General features: G+C 40.9%; 1 protein-coding gene across 4 annotated transcripts in view; it reads right to left on the bottom strand.

The window, feature by feature from the left end:
* The window catches only part of cuedc1a (CUE domain containing 1a), a 40,759-nt gene that overhangs the window by 3,967 nt on the left and 17,179 nt on the right, over positions 1-19,613 (bottom strand). For 2 of the 4 annotated variants that reach the window (XM_022680969.2, XM_022680970.2), the window contains 9 exons: positions 11,810-12,471; positions 8,873-9,003; positions 7,434-7,560; positions 5,382-5,619; positions 4,032-4,103; positions 2,981-3,070; positions 661-754; positions 225-283; positions 11-84 (listed from right to left, as the gene is read on the bottom strand). In XM_022680969.2, the coding sequence (XP_022536690.2) occupies positions 11-84; positions 225-283; positions 661-754; positions 2,981-3,070; positions 4,032-4,103; positions 5,382-5,619; positions 7,434-7,560; positions 8,873-9,003; positions 11,810-12,127 (1,203 nt within the window). In that variant the 5' untranslated portion in view covers positions 12,128-12,471. Of the gene's footprint in view, positions 1-10; positions 85-224; positions 284-660; positions 755-2,980; positions 3,071-4,031; positions 4,104-5,381; positions 5,620-7,433; positions 7,561-8,872; positions 9,004-11,809; positions 12,472-19,613 lie in introns of those variants that run through there. The other 2 variants (XM_022680971.2, XM_022680972.2) reach the window with 2 other exon arrangements.

Here is a 19,613-nt window from a genome sequence, read left to right as displayed (position 1 = left end):
ATCAATGCTCTCACCATGACACCACTTCCTTGTTCAGCTGGTCCTTTTCCTGAGCGCCTGGTCTCCTGAGCTGGCCGTCGTCCTCTACACGCACACACACACACGCACACACACACACACACACATTCAACTTATTCACATTTAGGTACAAGCCCCTACATGGGTCTCACTGTAGGTTCATTCTCATTCAGAATGCAGGAAGGTATGAGTGCTGAAGTGCTTGCCTGATGGGAGTCCCTCTGCGTCCTCCAGAAGATTGGCAGTGGAGGCTGCAGTGCCTAGTCTGAGAGCACAGTTATGGAAAGTACTGTACTGAACAGCATGAACTACCTGCTACCTGTGGTTTGTTTCTATCACTGAATGAGTGTACTGAATGGCTTATTCCAGAGTATTATCGCACAGCTTCCTAGACAGAGATTAAGCATGGCTGTAGACTAGGACATTACCCAATCACACGATTCTTTTACTTTCAGTGGAGGTTTTGTATCTCTCAGCTTGTCCAGAAATGCATGTGTAAACTGTGTCCTATAGGGCAGGTAAATTACACTTTCTGTTTCATAAGAATGAGAATAGAGAAACAAATACTTTAATAGCCCATACAAATTATAATGAAGATAAAAGAATAAAGAGAAAGAAAGATTAAATGTTTTTGAAGGATACGACTGATGCTTGAGGAGAGCCTTCTTTTTGGACTTTTTCCACCGTGTTTTTTCAGAGAAAGATCTGGCTATTTCAAAAAGCTTCTTTCTTGTAGCTGCAGGAGTGCAAAATACACAAATATTAGGCGCACAAAACCCTAAATAACAAAAAATTATAGTATAGTAATAGTGCTAGTGTGAAGAACAAAGCTGTTTTCTGAATTTCTCCTGGATGTGTTAAATTTTATCACCATATACAGCTCTGGAAATAAGTAAGAGACCACTTCAGTTTCTCTGATTTTGCTATTTATACGTATATTTTTGACCAAAATGAACATTGTTGTTTTATTCTATAAGCTACAGACAACATTTCTCTCAAATTACAAATAAAAATATTGTCATTTAGAGCAGTTATTGGCAGAAAATGAGAAATGGCTGAAATGTCAGAAAACATGCAGAGCTTTCAGACCTCAAATAATGCAAAGAAAACAAGTTCACATTCATAACGTTTTAAGAGTTCAGAAATCAATATTTGGTGGAAAAACTGTTTTTTTTTTATCACAGTTTTCATGCATCTTGGCATCATGTTCTCCTCCACCAGTCTTACACACTGCTTTTGGATAACTTTATGCTGCTTTACTCCTGGTGCAAAAATTCAAGCAGTTCAGTTTGGTTTGATGGTTTGTGATCATCCATCTTCCTCTTGATTATATTCCAGATCATCCAAATCATCATTTTTAAGTGGTTTCTAATTTTTTTGAAGAGCTGTATATTAGATAATCCTTGTTTAATAAATGTATTAATTTAGATTTTTGTAGTACTCTCATTCTAATGTAAAATGGTTTAAGTGGTGTATAGAGGAGATGCTCCTACACTCTTTTGAGCACAGTAAAAAAGCAGTAAAAGCAGTAAAAGCAGGCCGTGTCCCGGTGAGGTGCTGATGTCACGCTGAATGACCTAGCTGCACCATATATTACAGTCGTCCTTCATCTCCTGTTACCAGATTTAGAAACGCCGTGGCTCCGGCTGCAGCCAGGCTAACGGTTCAGGGCCTGAAGACACAGGGAATCAGGGTATAATCCCGTCCGCCACAGAAGAGACATGCAGTCCCACGCGGGGGCTCATACTTTAATCTGCTGCTGATTATATTCTGCACAGTGTCTCTGATTTGCAATTCAATACAGCAAAACAAATTGGGAGACAGAGAGCAGACAAAGGAGGAGCCAGGTGTCCGTCTGTTAAACTGATCATTATCTAGTTATGGGAGCAGCGGGGGACAATAGCGGGGCTGGAGCAGGGCTGGCCCATGTGTGTTTTATATATAATCTATACAAACTCTATACAAAATGAAAAGAACAGACTATACTGTACAAAGTAGGGATGAAAAAAATCAATTAAACTGAATTAAAATCAGTAATACCAACCTATACTTTTTTTGAATTAGTGTTATTTATTATAATATTGGTGTTTTAACGATATTAAAGTAAATAAACATTTACTATTACATTACATTACATTTACAGATAAGGAGCTTTAGTTTTCTAATTTCCAAATATGTCTAAAATTAAGTCACATTATATGCGACACACTATATGCACAAAAGTATTAAGGGGATTTAAAAAATAGTTTATCTTGCTTTTGTTAGAGTAACTGTCTCTACTGTCCAGAAAGGCTTTCTACTAGATTTTAAAGAACTGCTCTAATGTTTTAGTGGCATTAAGTGACAAGATTGTTAGTGAGTTCAGGATGTTGAATTATCTACACCATCACTGGAAGCGCAGGAATAAAGAATGCTTGATCAATTGGATAGAGGATTTTTTACTGTATTATTTACTGTAAACTCAGCTTGATTGTAAGCATTTCTGATTTAAAACTGAATTTGCTGCGTATAAAAGTGCGTATATCTGTGCAGTGTAAAGCTACGTTAACTCAGAACGCTTAAAATGTGCTGCAGTGCTTTTAAACAAAGTGTTTTCAATTGGATGTGCAGCACAGAGTCACGCAGCTGCGAGCAGTGAATGCTGCACATACCGTGCTCAGTGTGTAAACAGCATGGAGCAGCAGAGACAGCGTTGGTTCATAGCAGTGCAGGTATATTATCTGGCTAATATATCAGATTAAACTGTGGCTTAATCAGCAGTTTAGCTCAATTAAAAAGAAGTATATTTGATAGCTGGGTCAGATCGAGACCATATCACGTTCTCACCACAAGGTCAAACTTGGTGGTGTAATTAAAAAATAATTACTGACTAATGTAACTGATTTTAACCTTAACGTTGACAGCCCTAGTGAAAACGTGTGTGTGTTTGTGTGTGTGTGAGATTGCATGGAATACTCCTTACATTTGCCCATGTGCTTGAGTTTGTCACGGAATAATGCATCATCTGAGACAGGGGTGCAGGCCTCCTCAGCCCCTGAGGCACAATGATCTCCTGCAGAAAAGATGAGTGTGAAATATGAAAATATTAAATTACACATACACACACACACACACACAATCACACACACACAGAATAATTTGTGTAATAAATCATTATAACATATCTCAGTAATGCTGTGTATGTATGAGGCACATATATATATATATGTTCACAAAAAAAATAAAGGAACCAAAGCACCGAAACTGTGCACGAAGCATTGGATAAAGTGGTATACACTCGTCTATAAAGTTGGGTGGAGAAGGGATAATGCTACAGGGTCGGCTCCTTGGTAGACCCCTCAAGTTCAGTAAGGGCAATTCTTAAAGCTTCAGAATGCCTCAACATTTGGTAACCAATCGTTCTATGCTTTCATCTTGACAGTAGTGACAGTTTAGGGCCTGTTCTAGCATGATCACAAGCCATCCAATTAAGCTGAACTGCTTGAATTTCTGCACCAGTAAGGGCCTAAAGTTATCCAAAAGCAGTGTGTAAGACTGATGGAGGAGAACATGATGCCAAGATGCATGAAAACTGTGATTAAAAAACAAGGTTAGTCCACCAATTATTGATTTCTGAACTCTTAAAACTTTATGAATATGAACTTGTTTTCTTTGTATTATTTGAGGTCTGAAAGCTCTGCATCTTTTTTTGTTATTTCAGCCATTTCTCATTTTCTACAAATAAATGCTCTAAATGACAATATTTTTATTTGGGATTTGGGAGAAATGTCTGTAGTTTATAGAATAAAACAACAGTGTTCATTTTACTCAAACATAAACCTATAAATAGATAAATCAGAGAAACTGATTCAGAAACTGACATGGCCTCTTAATTTTTCCAGAGCTGTATGTATGTATTTTTTAATGGTAGAACTATCAATTTAAGAAACATGTGCACACACACACACACACACACACTAATCTTGAGATCATGAGGGCTAAGCGGTGCTGTGGAGCCAGTAGATGATATCTACCTTCTGAGCATCTCTCCATGCAAGCGGATGAATGATAGCCGTGGGGTTTCAGAGACTCAAACCTCTGACGATCTATAACATAAAGAAGCAGCATGGAAGGGTCAATGGGAGGCGGGGCAGTCTACCATCTGGCTCCGCCCTCTCTGTTCAGAGAGTGACAGCCCTGCATGATGTTTTATGTGCTGGTAATGAAAGTTTCTGGTCTGCGCTTCGCTCATGACAGAGCTGGCACAGAGGAAACAGGAAGCCATATGGAAAATGATGCAATGCTGATGGAAGATGGTTTGCTCAAAAGAAGAGAAAAGGGTGGTGACTCTAAAGCAATAAGATAAACTTCACTGCAAATAAGCAACTACTAACTGTGAAAAGGTTTCAAAAATGTGTAAAATCAATAAAAACCTTGATTATTACAATTCCTGCTATTTATTTATTTATTTATTTATTTCAATTTCTTAATCCCATTTTCCCCCCAATTTACTTGGCCAATTATCCAACCCACTAATTAGGACTCTCCCTATCACTAGTGATGCCACCAACACCAGGAGGATGAAGCCTAGCATGTGAAGTCAGACTCCGCCTCCTTTTAAACTGCTGTTGATACAGTTCTGCAATGCCGAGTAGCATCACAGCGCACTTGGAGGAAAGCGCAGCGACTCTGTTATGATACATCAGCTCACAGACGCAGCCTTGTGCTGAGCGACATCACCCTTTGGAGTGATGAGGGGAAGGAGCGCCATCTACCCACCCAGAGAGAGCAAGGCCAATTGTGCTATCTCAGGGCTCTGGCAGCTGATGGCTAGCAAACTAAAAAAAGGCAGAGCTAACTAAAATATTCAATGTAACTCCAGCACAAATTGTCCGGGGTTAAACTGCACAGCTGCACTGCTATGGACAAAAAAATATTGGGACATATTTCTTACATTTCTAACATTATATCACTGAATTCAAGTGTTTCAACATTAGTGGAAGAATGGGTCGAGCTTAATAGCTGACTGAACTGCAGTGTGGTTCTGTTATGTTATACAGTAGGACCTGCAGAAACCCCGTAGATAAGCTTTTTATCTCCAGCAGTGCAAAAAACATTCCTAAAACTGCAACTTGTGTAAGCATGCCAACCAAGATTAATATTAAATTCTTCAACAACCAAGCATAACGGCCAAAACAGACCTAAATACAGTGGGAAGTTGAAGCATGTTTTGTAAAAACAAGAAACATAAATAACTGATGAAAATGTGGTAAACCATGCTGTATAAAAGCTGTGAGGTGATCAGATGTGTGTTTAATGTAATTGTAAGTGTGTGTGTGTGTGTGTGTGTGTGTGTGTGTGTATTGCCGAGCCCTGTGCAGCACCTCTCTCCAGGGCGATGAGGAAGTCTCGGTTGCGCTGCAGTTCCCTCATGAACTCCTCGTTCTGCAGAAAAAGGGCGATGCGCTCGTCCTCCAGGTACTGCTTCAGCTTCCGGTCCTGCTCCGACGCCCAGCCCGACACGCCCGGAGCCGCCCCGCTGCCCGACGCAGACGAGTACTGGGTCAAGGAGGACAGTGAGGATGAGGAGGAGGAAGGCTGGGACAGGCTGCTCTGAGAACGCTGCAGGAGAGAGCAAATAAAACACAGTCAGATCAGCTGTTAAACAGAGTGGATATGAGAATATTTTAGTAAAGTAGTTTTCATTTAGAGGCAGATTTAAAGAAAGAAGCTAATGCTTATGCTGATCAGTATAGTGGGTTGCAGTATATTTTCTTAGAACGTTGCAAATGAGGTTTAATGCAAAAAAAGAGCACAGGTCCAACTTTGTAATTAAAAATTTACCAGCACAGCATAAACGTATGATTTATTTCTATGCTTTTTAGATTGTTTTTTACTTTGTTTCAGGCTCAAACTGTGACTCTTTTTAATAATTACAGTCAAAAAGAGCTATTACTCTTTTTAATATTCACTTGAAAGTCATTATTTTAATACGTGACAAATACATTTTTTTTTTAAAGTAACTTTTAAACTATTTGAATACCTGGATCTCTGTACTTTTTTATATATTTATTTATATTAAGTCACAAAGACACAAAGATTCACTTACTTTTTTTTAGCACTTTTTTGCACTTTGGGTGTTTGCTTAATGAAAATGATATAAACAGTACAACAGTTTTTGTGTTTGTAGTTTAGTTTTTCAACAAGTACGACTTGGATATCTATCATACCACATTTTATTATTGGTCAATACAGAAATCCAGATTCAGAATTTCAAAGGGTTAAATTATTTTCAGTTGTTTCTTGCACTTAAAACCCAATTTAAAAAATAGTTTAAAACACTATAAACAGGCATTTTCACAAAGCCTCGGATTTTATTTTTGATTTCAGTATTTTGCACTTAGGTTCCATGGGACATGTCAAAAGTCATAGAACTCTATATTTGTTTCTGTCCCTTGACTTTTGGCATGTCAATGTATTTTTTTTCAACTATATACTAAATTATTTAGAAAGCAATATTTGAATTTTTAAGAACAGCTTATACTACTACGTCCAACATGACATAATACATTTTATGAGCTTGCTGATTCAAATCCCGGTCATGCAGCTTGCCATCAGCTGCAAGACACCTGAGAGAGCACAACTGGTCTTGCTCTTTCTGGGTTGATAGATGGCGCTCTCTCTCCACATCACTCCTTACAGTATTATTAATGCATTATTCATACAGGATGTAGAGTTTATAAGATCATATATAACGCCCATTTGTGAACAAATTGTGAGCATTTGTTCTAAAATGAATTTTGAGACCTTCAAAGTGAAGTGGCAACACATTTTACATTCATATAGCGCAATCACTTAACAAAACAAGACGGAATATATTAGGAATGCTCTTTTTATGCCTTATAAAATAATTTCCTCCTCTCTTACATTATATACAGCTCTGGTAAAAAAATAAGAGATGATGGATGATCACAAGCCATCAAACCAAGCTGAACTGCTTGAATTTTTGCACCAGGAATTTATCCAAAAGCGGTGTGTAAGACAGGTGGAGGAGAACCAGCTGTATATGAAGTGTTTTTGAATTTAAATAATAATAATACCACTATTTAATACTCATGCATGTTATATGAATGCAGTCTTATGTCATGCTGTTATTACTGGCATACGATGTTTATAGATATATTTATTATTTAATGCTTATGAATGTGTTATGAAGCCCCTATGTCAGCACCCTTCAAATAAAGTGTGGAATAAGTATATACAGAGAATACCCCAGTGACCTACTGACAGCTCCAAATGGCTGAAACCTCAGCAGGCTGTGTGGCAGGGCAGTGTGTGTGTGTGTGTGTAAGTGATTAGAATTACTGTTGTATCTGGGCGAGGCCAGGCCCAAGTTAATGATCCATTATCGGTCAGGAAGTGTGCCATGAATCTACCTGCAGACTGTCCAGCTGCTGGGGCAGAATCCGCAGGAAGTCATCGGGGAGGTTGCCTAGTAACGGCGGGTTCCAGTTCCTGTAGCCGCCGACCTGCCGATGCCCAGGCGGGGGATGGGCATCAAACCTGGCATTAGTGTGGGCACACAAAACCAAGGTCACTCCGCAGGCGCAGAGATCCATCACTGTACATTAGATTTAATGATGTTCTTCCGCTCCTTTATTGTCGGTGAGCGGGGGTCCTCTGAGGCTCAGCTACACAGAAGGGTGGGTGGAGGGGATGGGGGGGGGGGGCTGATGTTGTGAGATACTGTGATACTGTGTATGAATTAATAGCATCCTTACAGCCAGAACACCAGCGCCACCGGCACAGCACCGCATCACACCACATTACAGCATTACACTACCCACACACTCAACAGACAGCAGCTGCAGTAACATCACACCAACACCAGGGGGAGAACTGACTAAATGAGTTCAAAGGCTTAAAACATACACTGTAAAAAAAGGTAAAACGAGGCCATGTAACTGATTCAGAATTGCTCTATGCTCTGTATATCAAATAACTGACTATATGCTGTTTTTAAAGGTCTCATTCCATCGTTTTTAGAACATGGTGATTCTGTGCTTGGGCAGTTTCACCACGTCAAAGCCCCAGAGCCCACTCTATATCATAAAATCTAAACCTGACCGCTGTTCTGTCAAGTGTGCTGCCTTGTCAAACCGTGCTCCCATAGTGTATATTTAAGGTCTCTGTAAAACACGGAATCCACCGGAGATCCGATGTAAACCTATAGTTACTTACACAAGACAGCTAACGCTAACTAGCTCTGTAAACAGAGCTGTAAGCTCCTCCTCGGATCAGGATGGCTTAGGGTGGTCCTGAGCCGAGGTGGGCGAGGCCATAAACTCATTGGTCGACCTAGACTTTTTTAGCCTTTCCTGATCAATACGTATTTCTGAGGATTTTCTTTTACTAGTTACTGCAGTCAAACGGAAGCTAAACAACCGTTTTATATACAACTCAGAAAGACATATAGTATTTCACAAATAACAAGAAAAAACATCAGTACATAATCTCCAGCTTACATTTCTGAGTAAAATCACCTTTTCATTCTTTCTCAAGACACAGAAATGTACATGGCATCACAGCTCTGGGGTTCTGTATCATTTTAAGTTGGTCTGACTCTACAACACCAATATATTAGAGATAGATGAAATGGTGGGAAGCAATCACTGTGGAGCCCAGGGAGCAGCGAGGTAAAAGCACCATAATCAATAATCCAGTACTCTAAGCACTCAGCCATCACCACAGAGGTTTAGATACCTTTCAGACAAAGGTATTTAATGTTGGATAATTTGTTCAATGAATAAATTATAATGTTTTTGCATTTTTGCATAACCCACAGTAAATGCTCCAGAGATGCTGAGTATTTCACCTGGGCGGGGGAATGGAAGGCAGGTCTGCCGGGTGTTTCCTGTCGTAGATGTGCATGTCATATGAGGGTGGTGAGTACACAGGTGGGGGTTCCTCATCTGAGCTGTCGGGCTCTAACGTCCTCTCCAGAACCTGCAGAGGAGACACACACACACAGAGCAAGCACAACATTACAGATTGATTGAGATCGGGTGCAGATGTTGGATGATAAATTCTGGAAAATAAAGGGTACTCCAGCTCATCCCAAAAGTTTTTAAATGATCCATTCCACCTTAAATAATGCAGCAGATCATGCGCTCTCTCGCTCTCTCTCTTTCTGATTGGCTGACCATGACTTAAACCACACAATGTACCCTACTTAGCACTTAGCACCTACTTAGAACTCTTACTTCTTAATATAATATATATATATATATATATATTCATGTGCAGTTTTGAGGCATTGTGTTAAAAAACAGCATTAAATCTCCAGACTTCATCTTTCGTTTGGCTTTAGTGTATATTTGCGATTATATGTCACAACACAAAGGAAATATATTCGCAAATATAAATAAATATAACACTTCTGCTTTGTACAAGCTGGTGTTTTTGTCCCGTAAGAACTGACAATTGCTAGGTTACATTTGTGTGAATGTGGCTTAGTAATACTTGAAGGACTTTTGTCAGAGTGCCATTATTGTGCAATACTGGCACTCCAAAATTTTCTCTCCAGTTTTTTTTTCTCAGCTGATTTATTTATTTATTTATTTTTTTACAATGAATTAGTGTAAAAGCCTATTTAGATTTCAATTCATGTAATTATTATCTGGATTGTATTGTGGTAGGAGTTTAACCACATGCATTCACACTGTGGCTACGTTCACATTACCAGGCTGAAGTGACTCGAATCTGTTTTTTTTCTGGCTCAGATCTGATTTTTTAATGGCTGTGTGAACGTACCAAATCCGTTTTTTTTTTCAAGTCAGATTTGAGTCACTTTCATATGTGGTCTTAAATCGGAGACGTGTCCAATCCACAGACAGGAATGTGAACGGTCAAATCGGAATTCGCTTTTTTACTGCTACAACTTGTGGCTCAAATGTGTCTCGGACCACCTCCTGAAGTGGTTTAAATGATGGAATTTGTATCCGTTTTAAATGTGTCTTTTTATGTGTATACTTTTTATGTGTTTAATACTTTATATTCAGACATAATCCACATATTCAAGACGGATTAAGTGACCAGGTGTAAACAGGGTTTATATAACCTTGTAGTAATGCATGCTTTTTTCCATATCCAGTATAATTCCTGGCCTGTAAAACAGTGTGTCCTGGTGATACTGGCCTGCTTTCACCCAGTTTACACCAGTTTACCACAAGGCAGGAGCCTCTATTGTGTGAGAGAACTGCTTGACCTATTTACTGCGCGAGGTCTCGGAGAGTGCAGCACAACACAAAGCTTTAAAACCCCCCCATGACAAGCAAGTATGCGAGCATCCCAAAGCAGCGCCCCGCCCCTCCGCTCTCCCACAGAATATCAAACTGCAGTTCAGATGCTTTTAAACCCTCGTGAGCAGCCCGGGCTGATGGGTCCACTGCTTTCCGAGCTGCACAATTGGCAGCTAATGAGACATGTGGAAGATTACACAGCCATGGAAAGATCAGCATTAAAAATTCATTATCTTCGCTTCCTGACGTGTAGATGTCCAGTGTTCTGGAGAGATCAAACAGGGGCTGTGGAGGAAGCTCTGAAAGCAGTTAGACTCATGTGGTCCTCTGTGTATTATGGTTTGAGAGGGTTTGAGAGAGGGAGAGAGCAGCTTAGCAATGTAGAACTGAGGTGAAGCTTTGCAGAGAGGAGTGTTTTGGATCAGAGAATGGTCATTTCTGGGGCTGGTAGAAGATCGAAATGTTGGACGGGATATCAGATAAGATAGAATATTGAATCTGATCTGGTCCTGCAGCACACACTCTAGCACACAGCACACACTCTAGCACACAGCACACACTCTAGGCCAGGGGTGTTCAAACTACAGCCCACGGGCCATTTGCGGCCCGTTTCCTGTTTTGGAGCGGCCCGCGAGGTATTTTAGAAATAGAATGAAAGTTGGCCCGCTGTTAAACAGGTTTTTCATAATATGAGATTCAAAGTTTGAACGCAAGGTGTCAGAAACGGACCAAAGAGTCTAAAAGCGGCGAGAGGGAAGTTTTAGCGCAGAAAAACGGACCAAAGAGTCTAAAAGTGGAGAGAGTGCGCATTTTTAGCGCAAAAAAAACGGGCGAAAGAGTCTAAAAGCGGAGAGAGTGCGCATTTCTAGAGCAAAAAAACGGCCAAAGAGTCTAAAAGCGGAGAGAGTGCTCATTTCTAGAGCAAAAAAACGGGCCAAAGAGTCTAAAAGCGAAGAGAGTGTGCATTTGTAGCGCAAAAAACGGGCAAAAGAGTCTAAAAGCGGAGAGGGTGTGCGTTTCTAACACAGAAAACAGGCCAAAGCGTCTAAAAGCGGAGAGAGTGTGCATTTCTAGAGCAGAAAACTTGGCCAAAGAGTCTAAAAGCGAAGAGAGTGCGCAGTTTTAGCACAGAAAAAGGGCAAATGAGTCTAAAAGTTGCCGTAATTAAGGAGTTTAATATTAAGAGACATCATGAAATGATGACAACACTGTCAAAGATACAGATAGTAAGTCAAGTAAAATGGTGTGTAAATGAAAGTAATCAGGAAAATGTATTATTTAAAGTGGTATATTTCATTATTTGTTTTATTACAGAGTCTTTGGCCCGTGACTTCAAATATATATTTCTCCTTCTGGCCCCCAACAAAAAAAGTTTGGACACCCCTGCTCTAGGTCAATGTATGCTTTTACATAAACGTGCCCAACACTGTTTACTACATCCAAAGTCAATTATACACTGGAGTTCTCCTTTAAGAAGAACATGGCCTTATGCTGTGGTTTAAGGCACTAACCTCTGGGGGGATGCTGTCATCAGAATCAGAGCTGTCATCAGTGCCCTGCCCCTCCAGACTCATCTGCAGCAGCTGATCGATGGTGGAGTCCACGGCGCCGTTGTTGGACCGCAGGACGCTTTCGATCACCTCGTGCTCCATGCTGGGGAACATGGTCTTGAAGTCGTCCATGGCTTGGTTGAACTCCAGCCGGCGCACTTGGCGCGGCGCTTTGCTGTTGTTGAGTTCGGGTGGGGCTCCGGTGCCGCCTGCCCCTCGTGAGCTGCTGCCATGGCTGCCACTGCTGCTGGCGCTGCGGCGGAACAGGCTGGTCATCATCCAAAGGGCCACCAGCCGCCTGACCGCACTCCTCCTCCCCCCCGCCCGTAACGGAATGGTGCCCTCTGTGCCCGTGCCAAGACCAACCTCTCACCAGTGAATGATAAGCCCCGCCCCTCGAGATATATGTCCGGCCCCTTTGACCACACCCTCCTGTTATCCTATCATGGTGCCCGCAGTGCTGGAGTGCGGGGTGCAGGGCAGCAGCATCGACTGAGTCTAGTTAACAGCAGCATGTATTGCTCTTCTGATAGGTGACCTTCTTAGACCCGCCCACTGAAACCGACTCCAGACGACAGTCTTCTACTGATCCACACGCTCATGTTGAAGCATCTCTTCGGGATCTGCAGAGTAAAAAACAGAGTAAAATTAGGACTAAAATGTCTATAAAAATAAACTACTGAATTAATTGTTAAAATTATAGGTAATAAATGAACAGGTACCACTTTTTTTTCATAATTTTGGTCATGTTTTTCTTTCTGTTTGTTACTTAGGTCAGTTAAAGCCACTTCTCAAGATAAACACTTACAATAGTTAATTGGTACCACTTTAAAATAGGGTCCTTTATAAAGGGTTTATAAGTAGATTATAAAGGAGTTTATTAATGGATAATAATTAGGTTGTTACAACACAATAAAAAAGAACAACAGAGAGCTGTTGTTTGCCAAATAGTGATCCCACATTCATTTATACTCTTAAACTTCAAATTCTTCTAGATTCCAATCTTACTTTGTCTTTGTTCTGTCAGTCAGCATTAACATATCTGTTAATAACTTTATTAATTTAACTGACCTGATTAATTATCAATGGTGTTTACTAACATACTAATTGACTAAACTGATTTTCTATAAAATTTAATTAGATACCTTAATGTTGACTGATGGAAAAGACAAAATAAGATAAGTATCCAGTATAAATTAATGGGACATCACTATTTGGCAAATGCCTTTTCTTTTATATGTTTGAACTGCTAACATTTTTTTAAAGCATTTACAACCTAATTATTAACCTGGTTAATCCTTCCTGTCGGCGGCGCGAGCAGTCGCAGCGGCTACTCCGGAAGCAAAACACGGTGTTTGTTTTTCTGTGTAAATAATCCGATCTGAACTCGCAATCATGCAAAAGTTCGCTATGGGAACAACTTACGACCGACAGACCCTGCTAGACCTGCAAAATTTTAAGTCAGGGGACAGGGCTGGCCTCCGAACAGCTAGAGCCAAGCTCTCCCGGGGGATCAGAGAGGCAAAGCGCACCTACGCAAAGAAAATCCACGCCCACTTCCAGGACACTACTGACACTCGGCGCATGTGGCAGGGCATCCAGACCACCACACCAACTACAAGTCACACCCCCCCTGCTTGTAACAGTGATGCCTCCCTTCCAGATGCACTGAACTCCTTCTACGCAAGGTTCGAAGCACAGAACTACACGACAGCATGGAAGACTACACCTCCTCCAAACGATCAGGTACTGTGCCTGTCCTCAGCTGATGTGCGGAAAACTCTACTCAGAGTCAACCCACGGAAAGCCCCAGGACCAGACAGCATACCTGGCAGAGTGCTCAGAGGATGTGCAGAACAACTCACGGATGTTCTCACGGACATTATCAACATCTCTCTGAGTACTGCAATCGTGCCGACGTGCTTCAAGACGACCACCATCGTCCCTGTGCCGAAGAAGTCTCAAGTGTCCTGCCTTAATGACTACCGTCCCATTGCACTTACTCCCATCATCATGAAGTGCTTTGAGAAGCTGGTCATGAGGCACATCAAAAACCAGCTCCCGTCCTCACTGGACCCTCTGCAGTTTGCGTATCGTCCAAACAGATCAACAGACGATGCCATCTCTACTGCGCTCCACCTGGCTCTCACCCACCTGGACAACAAAGACTGCTATGTTCGAATGCTGTTCATCGACTTCAGTTCAGCATTCAACACCATCATCCCTCAGCATCTGATCGGAAAACTGAGCTTGCTGGGCCTGAACTCCTCCCTCTGCAACTGGGTTTTAGACTTCCTGACTGAGAGACCACAATCAGTCAGGATTGGAAACAACACCTCCAGCACCACCATACTGAGCACTGGCGCCCCCCAGGGCTGTGTGCTCAGCCCACTGCTGTTCACTCTGCTGACTCATGACTGTACTGCAAAGTACAGCTCAAACCACATCATCAAGTTCGCTGATGACACAACTGTAGTTGGCCTCATCAGCAAGAACGACGAGTCAGCATACAGAGAGGAGGTGCAGTGGCTGACGGACTGGTGCAGAACCAACAACCTATCTCTTAACGTGGATAAAACCAAGCAGATGGTTGTTGACTTCAGGAGAGCTCCAGGTGTCCACCACCCGCTGAACATCAACGGCTCTGCTGTGGAAATTGTGGATAACACCAAGTTCCTCGGTGTTCACATTGCAGAGAACCTCACCTGGTCCCTCAACACCAGCTCCATAACCAAGAAAGCCCAGCAGCGCCTCTACTTCCTGCGGAGACTGAGGAAAGCACATCTCCCACCCCCCATCCTCACCATGTTCTACAGAGGGACTGTAGAAAGCATCCTGAGCACCTGCATTACCGTCTGGTTTGGGAATTGCAACACCTCAGACCGCAAGACCCTACAGCGGATAGTGCGGACAGCTGAGAAAATCATCGGAGTCTCTCTTCCCTCCATCGCCGAGACCTACACCACACGCTGCATCCGCAAAGCCACCAGCATTGTGGACGACCCCATCCATCCCTCACACGGACTCTTCGGTCTGATGCCGTCCGGCAGAAGATACAGGAGCATCCGAGCCTACACTACTAGACTCTGCAACAGCTTCATCCACCAGGCAGTCAGACTTCTCAACGCACAGAGACAGAACTGAACCCCCACCCCACCCACCACTCACCCAACACACTCACATAAAACTAAACTGTACACCCCCCCCTTTACACTCACAAGAACTGAACTTCACCCACACACACACCCAGTCAGCACACAGAGGCTGACATGACTTTATTTGCTGCACTCTTAAAAACTATAAACTCTACCTCAGTAACTGCTGTGATTATATATGTTCTATATGTTACAGTATGTCACACATCTCTGCACCTTATCCCCACTATACACTTTATTATACCGTATCGGTACTGCACTGTCCTGTCTTTAAATTGTCTCGTCTTTTGTATTTATTGTATTTATTGTTATTTAGTGTTATAATTTTATAATTTTATGTTGCACTGTCGTCACTCCTGCACTTTATGTTGTCTATTGCTTGTGGTTCTATGTTGCACCATGGTTCCGGAGGAACGTAATTTCATCACACTGTGTACCTGTACTCAGATGTAATGACAATAAAAGCCTCTTGACTTGACTTGACTAATAAACTCCTTTATAAACTACTTCACATTTATAAACCCTTTATAAATAAGCCTTATTCTAAAGTGGTACAATTAACTCGTTCTTCTTTAGATTCTTTAGAATGGGTAAACATGAACAAAATGAAAAAATAAATAAATACAAAAATTGAAGCAAGACCACATAAAGCTATCTAAAGCAACTTAGGTAAGCTAGAGCTGAACTGAATTATACTGGGCAATGTGCTCATGGCAAGGCTACGTGATTTAGATGGGACATTTTATTTCTAAAGTTGTTTCTTAATCCACAGTGGATTACTTAATTATAATGATAATCATAGTGACTGGCAGTGTCCGAGAGGTGACTTAAAATACTTACACATTTAATACATATTCAGGGACATGGCAAAAGTCATGGGACATAATACTAGTCCCATGTCCTATGACATTAGATGTGTCACGGTATGTCATTGTACATTCATCAAAATGGAAACACTAAAACCACAAAAACTCCTAAACTGGGCTCATCTCTTCTTTTGTTGTCAGCAGGAGGTGAAACACACACACACACACACACACACTTTTAGTGTCATGATGTGTTCAGCGGGATGCCCCTGTGCTGTCTGTTTCGATTACACTTCAAAATAAGGTATTTCCAGCTCTCCTACAGCCCTGCTTCTCTGGGCATCCCTGTTCCCACAGCAACACCACTCTCCCCAGAGCGAGAGAGAGTGGCGTGGGCCAGCGGACCGCGGAGGCGGGAGGTACCGGCTGCCAACTGCACCGTGACCCGGCACTGCTGTGGAGTCACAAAGTGCAATACTAGAAACCCTTATTATGTTATGATTACGCAAAGCAATTATTAAAGCATTGTGTTAACTGTGTGCAAATACCATCAGACTCATCTCAAACCAAGTTCAGCTAACAGATAAATAATCTTGTAAAGACTTGCTTATGTTGCTTTTAACACTGTAGAGTTGTCTAGTACAAGAGTACTAGTACTTGTGAGGTGTTATCTTGTGACTGAAGTTCAACACTGGGCTGCGTAATTAATAGAAACACAATGTGAATTATTGACGTTTCTCTGATTTTGCTATTTATAGATTTATGTTTGAGTAAAATCAACATTATTGTTTTATTCTATAAACTACAGACATTTCTCCCAAATTCCAAATAAAAATATTGTCATTTAGAGCATTTATTTGCAGAAATTGCTGAAATAACAAAAACGATGCAGAGCTTTCAGACCTCAAATAAAAACAAGTTTATATTCATAAACATTCAGTTTTAAGAGTTCAGAAATCAATATTTGATGGAATAACCCTGGTTTTTAATCATAGTTTTCATGCATCTTGGCATCATGTTCTCCTCCACCAGTCTAACACACTGCTTTTGGATAACTTTATGTCTTTACACCTGGTGCAAAAATTCAAGCAGTTCAGTTTGGTGGTTTGATGGCTTGTGATCATCCATCTTCCTCTTGAATATATTCCAGAGGTTTTTCAATTTGCTAAAATCAAAGAAACTCAAATTTTGAAGTGGTCTCTTATTTTTTTCTAGAGCTGTATAAGACAAAATATAAGAAACTACTGTATTAAAGGAAGGTAAAAAGACAGCTAAACTGAACCAAAATGAAAAAAGTTAACTTAAAACAACTAAAACATACCAAAAATCATACATAAATAAATTTACTTTAACAGTGGCAGGCTGTCTAAAGGTGGTTATAGACTAGGAGTTTACAATTATTTTAATATTAGTGATATTTGTGGTATGGGGTAAAGACTGCATAAGCTGCACAGCAACACAGATCAGCTGCAGCAGTTTAGCGGGATGCCGAGTCCTGCCAGCCACACAAGCACAGTTAGCATTTCCGCAGCCAGCTTTATTAGAGCTAATAAAGCCTCGAAAAAAGCAGCAGATAAAGTGTCTAAATGGCTAATGGTCTGAGACCAGCAACAGCTGGTGTAACTGAACCCTCAGGCCGAGAACAATAGCGCAGTTTTGTCCCCAGTTCTTGTTTATGCTGTTAGCAAAGTAATAATGTAGCACAGCAGGACATCTTCCTGCTTTATAACATGAGCTGGACCCTGACCTTCAACTCACAGCCAATTCACATACGCAAGCACAGAGACTGCACGCACTGGGTGTAGTACAGCAAAATTCTGGGTGACAAAAAGTATGCAGTAAATACTGAATTACAGATGATTTAGGTTATGTTAATAAATACTTGTGATCCAATTACAAAACCACTACCTTGACTTTAAATTGCCGCTACAAGAAAATATTTTTTTCTTCCAAAGAACTGGAGTTAAAGCAATCGCATTCATAATAAATTTGTTCCTAGTTTAGTCTTACTATTTATGATCACTGCTAAATAAATGCAATTCATTCAAATTTTATAATTTTTCCAGTTTATTCAAAAAACGAAAATCGTCGCTATCCAATGAAAAACATGTATCTTTAACATTGCAGATAGAGAGATAAAACCAATTAATTTAAAATAAGTTTATTTCAGGTCCTTTTGGAGAATTGCACTGTGTGAAAATGATGTGGTAAACTAAAAAAATACCAAAAATTAAACTTGTTTTTTATTAAATAGCAATAGCATACTTTTGGCTTTTTTGGCCCCATCACTTGATATCAAGTCTTGATATTAGATGAGTAGTGTTCTTTTTCTTTCAAATGCTTAAAAATGATGAGTTTCTTTAATTTTACCTAATTTTAAACATCTGGAATATAATCATAAGGAAGATGGATGATCACAAGCCATCAAATATCAAGCCAAGCTAAACTGCTTGAATTTTTGCACCAGGAGTAAAGGCATAAAGTTATTCAAAAGCAGTGTGTAAAACTGGTGCAGGAGAATATGCGAAGCCAAGATGCATGAAAACTGTGATTAAAAAACAAAATAACCAAATATTGTTTTCTGAACTCTGAATTCTGAACTTTATGAATATGAACTTGTTGTTTTCTTTGCATCATTTGAGGTCTGAAAGCTCTGCTTTTTTTATTTCAGCCATTTTTTCACTTTCTGCAAATAAATGCTGAATAAATGACAATATTTTTATTTAGAATTTGGGTGAAATGTCTGTAGTTTATAGAATAAAACAGCAATGTTCATTTTACTCATATATCTATAAACATACACCTATAAATAGCAAAATCAAACTAACTGATTAAGAAACTTTGGTGGTCTCTTAATTTTTTCAGAGCTGTATACTGATAAAACTATAAATAAAACAAGTGAAGCTATCACAAAAAAATAAGAAAGTATATGAGAAGACCTTGCACAGACCAACCACAAACTCCTTGAACTACAGCAGAAGAATAAATAGCCTGAACAATCTAAATTTAGCCGAGTAACGTCCAGACTCTAAATGTGGTGAGCCCGCCCCGTTCCTCAGCAGCAGGAACAGAGAATCCTCTCACTTTCTCAGCCCTCGGCATCCACAGAGTCGACTCCGCTCCAGTACTCAGTTAATTGACTCAGGTTTTGAACTCGAGCCCAAAGCAATGAGGATTCAGAGCGGCATCCTGACTCTGGGAAGGATTTGGTTGTAGGCCAATAGTAACATACTGCTAAAAAAACTCAACGTGTCAGCCTTATTTTCAGCCCTCTAACAAGCTGCTCTTCCTTCCCACCAACTGCAAACAACAACGCTCAACAGGTGCTCTCATTAAAATATTATGGCTCCCAATGCGGAGCTTTTTCCTCCTTTAGGCTTTCCGCAGCGCTGCCAAGCCCCCGGACGTACAACTGCTCTCCTATGAGATGCTCCAGTTTTATTGAATCAATTTCGAAAGGATGAGGCTCCCGAATAAACCCGATTCCCAGCGAACTGCAGGCGGCTTTGACGTCTGACAGCTGTCTCTGGTGCCGCACGCTGGGAGAGACCTCTTTTCTTAACACTTTACCCGAGGTGAGACTCCGCTCGCACCACCATGTCAGAAACTTTATACTCTAGCTGTCTATTCACATTTATACTTGAGGCAGTGCATCGAGAAACGAGAAAAGGCACTGAGTTAAAAAAAAAGTGCACTCTGCAGCACAGCTAACCAGCATGGCCTGTATCCTCAGCGTAGGACTTCAGGACTTCGGCTCTGTGTGCTGTGCCTCTGCTTGCCTCAGGACTACAGCAGAGCTGAGCT

The sequence above is a fragment of the Astyanax mexicanus genome, chromosome 20 (assembly GCF_023375975.1).
Source record: "Astyanax mexicanus isolate ESR-SI-001 chromosome 20, AstMex3_surface, whole genome shotgun sequence".
NCBI lineage: Eukaryota > Metazoa > Chordata > Actinopteri > Characiformes > Acestrorhamphidae > Astyanax > Astyanax mexicanus.
This window is presented reverse-complemented; position numbering and strand designations above follow the sequence as displayed.